Source organism: Octopus bimaculoides, chromosome 13 (assembly GCF_001194135.2).
Source record: "Octopus bimaculoides isolate UCB-OBI-ISO-001 chromosome 13, ASM119413v2, whole genome shotgun sequence".
Classification (NCBI taxonomy): Eukaryota; Metazoa; Mollusca; class Cephalopoda; order Octopoda; family Octopodidae; genus Octopus; species Octopus bimaculoides.
The window spans coordinates 46,443,965-46,452,028 of NC_068993.1; the positions used below are offsets into that span (position 1 = coordinate 46,443,965).

The 8,064-nt window shown below is 38.5% G+C and overlaps 1 protein-coding gene across 1 annotated transcript in view; it reads left to right on the forward strand.

Moving 5' to 3' along the window:
* LOC106869702 (uncharacterized) overlaps positions 1-8,050 on the forward strand; it is an 875,881-nt gene extending 867,831 nt beyond the window's left edge. Inside the window, exons 15-17 of the mRNA XM_052972461.1 lie at positions 1,742-1,897; positions 3,731-3,885; positions 4,812-8,050. Coding sequence (XP_052828421.1) covers positions 1,742-1,897; positions 3,731-3,885; positions 4,812-7,101 — 2,601 coding nt within the window. The 3' untranslated portion in view covers positions 7,102-8,050. The remainder of the gene's footprint in view (positions 1-1,741; positions 1,898-3,730; positions 3,886-4,811) is intronic.
* Positions 8,051-8,064: the final 14 nt, after the last annotated feature.

Here is an 8,064-nt window from a genome sequence, read left to right on the forward strand (position 1 = left end):
TATATATATACATACAAACACACATATATATACACACTCACCCATACATGATGCTTGTGCATCAGGTACTTGGTTGATATTTCCTGTTCCTGGATTGCAAACGCTTACCCTTCAAAGTGAGAAGTAGTAATCCGGCGGTTCGTCCATGATAAACTGATTTGATGATCGATGTTACTATCATCACAGAGCTTTCTACTAATATACCTTCTGTTCAAATAGGCTCATCCTTTCATCCGATGATATGTTGCGGTAGAATCGTGCGACTTCTTTGGGTATGTATCCCAAAGAAGTCGCATATCTAAAGAAGTCGCACGACTCTACGGCAACATATCATCGGATGAAAGGATGAGCCTATTTGAACAGAAGGTATATTAGTAGAAAGCTCTGTGATGACAGTAACATCGATCATCAAATCAGTTTATCCTAGGTAATCAGACAAAGAGTGTTGCTCAAGTTGCTGCTCAAGTTTGATGATGTTATCAGTGGTGGTGATGGAGGGGGCGATGTTGGGTGCATAGTGAAAAGTATTTTGTTTTTAATTGAACTAAGTTGAACTAAGTTTTTCTATATTACTTATCACTTAACGCATGCGCATCCCAAACATGCTATTCGCTTCAGAAAGAAACCAGTTTCCAGTTCGCCTATCTTATCCAATAACTATCAATAAAACACAAGAACAGACATTTGATAAAGTGAGGCTGTTCTTGCCTGAACCTGTATTTATGCCATGGTCAGCTAGATGTTGCATTCTCAACGGCTCGCAAATCATCTGATGTGAGAGATAAAGTTATCAATACTGACAGATAAGGGAAAACGAGAGGGAGAACTTACATGAACATAATCAGCAAAGAAGTATTGAATTGATATGTGTACGCAAATTGAAATATGTATTGGCTCTGACCCATTGCCTTGGTTTATAAGTTACCAACGATGTGGTTTTCAGAGTATGCCATGTTGCATTAAATTGTGACCCCTTTATTTTACATGTAAAATATTTTTTGTTTTACTATAAAGTGTATTAAGTAATTATCGTATTCCAACATCCTTCACTTTTCAATGAATATCAGATGAGCGACTATTTTTGATACAGACACAACACAGGCTACGCTTTCAGGCTTTTTGGATAAAGTTTTCAAGAATAACCCAGTAGATTTTCTATAAATTCTGTGAAACATTCACAGGCCCTTCTAGTATAAATGATCTGTCTTTTCTAAGACGCTAATATGCAGAACCAACATATCACACACGGATGGTATCTAAAGTAGCTATACAGGAGTTACTACGAATAACTTTAACAAGATAAACATGAAGGTCTCATAATATTTATTTTACACATGTTGATGAAATGAATACCAATAATCTCAATCAACAATGCTCCTTCTATAGTCATGCAAGAAATCATTATCATAATTTTCATTATTTGTTCTTGTGATTCTTAAGGCTTAATCAGTGAACGGAGGAAAGAATCCATGATTTATTTGCAGAATATCTAGTAACGGACCAGAGGGAGGGGAAAAAAACACCACTCCTGGGTTTCTATGGTATCAACGTATCTTCATATTTAAACGCTTTCACCAGTAGCAGGAACAGCGGCTACAGCAGCAGTAGCAGCCGTTAATATAACGACTATATTAGAGGGTCAAACTGACACATTCGGCGATTTTTACAAAATTAAAAAATATATATTTTCGGACATCGATTGAATGCAATTATTTTTTTATTTTTATTATCATTATTTTAGATATACGCGATTATGACGTCAAACGGTAATCCAGTGATCACAGGTACTGGTATCACAGTCCAAGCCAACATCCGCAGGTTCGATTTCAGTGACAAGAAGGAGCTGCAGTACAGGGCTGAAATTCAGAATAAAGTTTACAAGAGAGAGTTAGTGGCGGTAAGTTTGTTTCTATCATCATCAACATCATTATCATCATCACATCGTCATCATCATCATCATCATCATCATCATCATCATCATCATCATCATCATCATCATCATCGTCGTCGTTGTTGTCGTCGTCCACCATGGCAGAGAGAGCTAGGGGCGATAGATAAAGAGAGGGGACGGGGGAGAGTTCTGTGCGTTACACTTTAGCACGCAGTTCACAATACTGCACTCATTGTACATTATGACTACGTACGGACGTTCACGTTGTCTTGCCCTCCCCATCAGCTGCAGCCAATTAATCATACATAGATGGTACTTAACTATCTTTGTTAGTATTTCACTCTTGCCATCGTTTTTTCCCTGAAGAAGGTCTCTGTCCAAATCGTTTGATACTCCATTCCCCACAGCAGTTTGACTGTATTTTTCCTGTCGGGTTTTCAAATAATACAAGTCTTGCCAACGTAGGTAATCACCAGTTTCCTGGGGTTCCGTGTCATCTGAAACATTATTACACATGAGTATACACACTGCACATTAATACATATTAGTATTTATCACACATGTTAATACACAGCTTACATTAGCGCATAGTGGGAGCGTGTGTCTTAGTGGTCAGGATGTTGGACTTATAATCGTAAGATTGTGGTTTCGATTCCTGGACCGAAGATGCGTTGTGTTCTTGACCAAAACACTTCATTTCACGTTGCTCCATTACACTCAGCTGGCAAAAATGAGTAATCCTACGACGCACTGGCCTCCTGTCCAAAGAAGAATTTATACGCCAGATAACCCGGGGAAACTAGCCCTATGATCTTTACAGTGTGATGTGAACTAACCATATCTTAGCATACATAATATACATATTATTATATTAGAACACATCAGTACATAATACATGTTAGTACACTTTAGTCTACTTTGCCGTTTTTGTCCTTGCGCAGTAAAGTCAAATATGTCCACTACCTGGGCTTATGGTTAACGCTCAGTATAGGCCCTTCTGTTGTTAGTAATCCGGCATAATCTCTGCTCTGGGAATAAACCTCCTTTCTCTCTTCTTGTCTCCAAGCAGTCATTGTTTCTTTAATTACAGTTATGGACGTTGTCTTTCGTTTCTTGACAGAATATTAAAAAAATACAGCCATAAAATGACAGAACCATGAGTTCACATACATACTTCTATACACACACAAACACATACATGCATGTAGATTTGCACTCATACGCATATACACATATATGCACATTTTACTTTCTAGACGTGAACTGGGATCGAAACCGCGTTGAAGCCAAAATACAACATATGCACTGAAATAACAATAATATTCAAATTAAATGTCTGGTCCATAGATAAAATTTTTATTTGTTTTATATTCAACTTTTTTACTCTGTCTAACAAATTTCACAAACTTTTTTACTTTGTCTTTAACAAATGTTATCGCGTGGTGTGCTATTATTATTCTACTTGCTGCTTGGCTTCTTGGCTTGTGTGTGTGTGCGTGTGTGCGAGTATGTGTGTGCGCGCGTATGTGCGTGTGTGTGTGTGTGTGTGTGTGTGTTTGTTTTTCCTAATACAACGAACAAAAATCATATGATTTTAATTTTCGAATAAACTAAATGATTGCTATTTTCATTGTATTCATGAGTTAAATATCGTTTTTCTTCTTATTTTACTATCATGTTCTCAACTTCTTTAATTAACTTATCCATATATTTGCGTTAACATCCTAACGTTTTTGCTATTACATTAGTTTAGGTTTAAAATTTAATTAAATCTGATTCTTCATTGACTAATTGCTTTCACTGTTTCCTATCATTTGCTCTTATCTCTTTTCTATTAAGCTCGAGGAAGAAATCAATCGTCTGGAGTATTTATTGGAATTACCAAATATCTCATATTTCCGCTTTACTGATGAACTGCTCGCTTTGATGCCGGAAGACGGGTTGGATAGTTTGTCTACCAGTATCACCGGAACTGCTGCTGCTTCTGCTCAGCGGTAAGTCCAAATAGCTGCTCAATTCACACTTGTGTTACAATTGTACGCGGCTAACTAGAACATTTTAACCTTGAACTAACGAGTGAAATAATGCTTTTATTTCATGAAAAGCCATTTTCTTTCATACATAGTCAATATATAAATACCAGTAAAATACTGTTCAGAAAGTTAATGTATGTAACCCTCAAATTCTTTAATTACTCCATATTTCAAGTAAAGTAATTAGAGAATGTATTACATTACATTACATTAAATAATTTGTTATAGGTAGGTCTATGTTTCACTCTAAAAATTGCCTCTCAAATGAATAAAATATTTAGTTCATAGTTAATAATAGGACTACCAATTTCTTCAGTGGTTGTCATCATCATCGTTATCATCATCATTTTCATCCTCATCAACATCTCTGTGCCTTCTCCGGAGAATTTGTCCAACCATTGTCGGATTTGCATGTAGACCATTTTGAACAATAGTTCCGTCGAAAGCTTTCCATTCAAACAGTGAACTCATTCCGAGCGTTTTAAGTTAAAAGCATTGCTGTGGGTGAGTATATATGAGAAAGAGAGAGGGAAAGAGGGGCAGGAGAGAGAGAGAGGCGCGGGACAGTGAGTGAGAGAGAGATTTGTGTGTGTGTGTGCGTGTGTGTGTGTGCGTGTGTGTGTGTATTAACTGAAGGAAGTGTTATTCATTCATTTGTACTCTACTCAAGCAATTATTTATTCATTTGTACTCTTTTCAAGCAATGACGAAAAATATGAGTGAGGTTTGTCAAATATCTCTGGCATTAGATTGTTTTAAAACGTAACTGTTATTTCCCATCGCTCCTTGTATCTCTTCACATACCTCTCTATATGTTAATTTATCTGTTTATTGTCTTGTCATAGATTATATTGTCACTCTAACATTTTTTTATGTATTTTTGACAGCTGCCATTCAATATCCGATGCAGACGACGTGGTCTCATATTTTGGAGAGACAACAGAAGACAGTCACCCTGAAGAAGACGAAGTCGATGCGATATCGGAAAGAAATGAAGGCAATTTTCAAATCTCGGGTCTATTAGTCAAAGATAAAAGCAAGGTTTCTAATTTCAAGTCCAATTGCCGTAAATATACCAAAAATCTCATCATACGTTCAGAGCAGGAAGCTTGTCTAGAGGACACGAATAACAAGACTATAAAATATATAGACGAAGAAGAAGAAGACGAAGAAGGTGATGGAGTAGGAGTGAGAGGAGTGAGAGAGATGGAAGAAGGAGTGGGTGATGATGATAAGGATGATGAAGACAAAAATGAAGAAGAAAAACGTTTCTCGGGAGATAACGGTATTGGTGCTACGAGAATGTGTAAGAGATACAAGCTTAATAATTTAAAAGCAAGTAAGGCAAGATTTTTTGCAGCTCATCGCAGCGTTTCCATGAGCGTTGACAATGAAGCTGAACAACTTCCGGTTACATCGTCAGTTGAAATATTAAAGGAACCCATATTGGGATCACCTTCTGTTGACGACGGTTGTTACTCTGCAACTGTTTCCGACCTACGGAACGATAAAGCAATGAATCAACATTATAGACTAAAGAAACCACAGCGACCAAGCTTGCGTCGGTCGAAAACACAGCCATCGCCGCCACGGTCTCCTGATAAAAACAGATATAGTGTACATAAGACAGTGCGGTTTTTAGTGGAAGTGGAGGGTTGTGGAGAAGGGGGAGATGATGGGGATGATTATTACAACGTTAACCCCCATTGCCATGACTACAACTATGAAGTCATTGCTGATAATGACGATGATGAAGAATATAATAACAAGCAGTACAGGAAAGGAAGAGTCCAATATGCTGGTTCAGGGGAAGATCGTCAAGGTAGAACATTTGAAAAAGAAAAATATCCAGGGAAAATATACAACACAGTCGCCTCCATGAGATTGTCTTCAATATCGTCACCTTCTCTACAGCGTGGTTCTAGTACCACAATGATGCCAAATTTGGCTACATCAAGTTCAATATCCTCGTCCTGGTCAAATTTCAGACTCAATCTCTTCAAAAAGTTAACCCAGAAATCTTGGATTGATGATACAAAAAATCGGCGAACCAAGCTGAACAATACCGAAGAATTACTTCCAGTACAGTCGGGTCCTAAAAGAACTTCATCTTCATCGTTATCATCGTCATCATCGCCATCGTCTGACTACATGCTCACATGTTCAAACAAAATGGTTCCATCGAAAATGAAACCTTTATTACAAAAGAATATAAGCGAGGTGTCGCCCCCTTCTCAGAGTAGGGGAAAACTGCCGTATGTTTCAGACTGTACTTTAAAAGAAGAAAATAGCAAAATTTGTCCTCGCATCGAAGAGCCAATGAGAATATCATCCAAAAAATGGGCGAAAGTAGCAGCAAAGGTGGCTTCTAAAGCAACATCAAGAGCTGTAGTCAGATCTTCATCCTCTTCATTTTCTGCGCCTGCGACGACGTTGGTAACAACTAATACCATTGCTACTGCTACAACTATTACTACTGATAATCTAGCTTCTACTACTACTAATACTACATTTAACAACAGCACTTCTACTGCTGCTACTAATGCTGCTACAACTAGTACTATTACCACTTATACTAATACTAATAATAGCAGCATTATTACGACTGATACTAATATTTCAGTTCAGCCTACATCCTCGTCATCGATGTCGTCGTCTTCGTCAACGGCATTATCATCACCATCATCATTATCATCATCATCACCTTCATCATCATCATCAGCAACAACAACCATAACAACAATAGCAACAACAACAAAAACTACAACAACTACTACTACTACTACTACTACATCGTCGTCGTTGTCGTCCACAACCTCATTAACAAGATCAGTGACAGCTACTTCTTCTGCTTTATCGCCAGCGCAAGCGGCTGCGCCATCGTCATCATCATTATTAATATCATCATCATCATCTTCATCATCATCAAGATCGTCATCAAAATTATCATCTTCATCAACATTGTCATCATCATGTAGGGGACAACCTCAGGCGAACGTCGAAACCATGGAGACTTGTCCTGAACAACAACTAGGGCTGCCGTCAGCCGAAGGAATGGAGAAAGTCATTGACAACGAAAGGAAAATTCGCATTCGTAAGCTACAGCAGGATTTGACCCGAATACAGAGGGAGCTACTGGCACTTGATGATCTTGAGTATGAGGTTTCTTACGTCTGAATAAAAGGGCAGAAGAGAGGAAGGAAGCAGGGAAGGAAGGGAGGGAGAGAAAGAGGAAAGAGAAGAAGAAGCTTAGAGAGAATCGTGCTTCGTGTTACGTCCTACTCACTCATGCTCTTGCTGTTTCTCCAGTTTGACACCACCATCACCACCGTAGACAATACCACCACCGCCACCACGTACACACATACACACACACACATACACACTCACATACACACTCACATACACAACACATACATACTCCACTTACATAGACACACAATAAACATGCACGGACATGTTACATATCAATATCAAATATACATTGTTCTTACACACAAAAAGAGCATATTAACATATCAACGGCGGAAAACAACTATTGGTGGTTGCTAGAAATAGCAGGCACATCGTCCTCGATTCATGCCTTACTCTTTTAGTAAAGGACACAATGGCTCCTATGACGCTGAATGATATATATGGGGTGCAGCAAGGGTATATGAAGTTCGCCCCTTTCTCAGTATTGCAAATTAGGTAAGCGCCATTTTCTATAACCTGAAGTCAATCAATGAGTGAAAATGGGTGGAGGGAAACTATGCGGAAGCCCATCGGGTGGATTCCACATGTAATTCAAAGGCCCGGACTAGTTCCTGTGTCGTGTTGCATTCAGAGTACGGACCTCTATTATACTCAGCCACGTATACGCTAATTCAATGAGGCTGGTAGTTCAAGTAATTGAACACTTGAACACTCATGATCATAAATATTGATTCCAAGGTCGATTTTTTTTTGTGTGTGTGCGTACGTGTCGGCGTATGTCTGTGCGTGCGTGTGTGTATGTGTATATGTGTGTGTGTGTGTGTGTGTGTGTGTGTGTGTGTGTGTGTGTGTGTGTGTGTGTGTGCGTGCATGAATGAGCGAGCGTGTGTGTACAATTCAGCAACACGGTCACATACATAATGACACAACTAAATACTCATATAC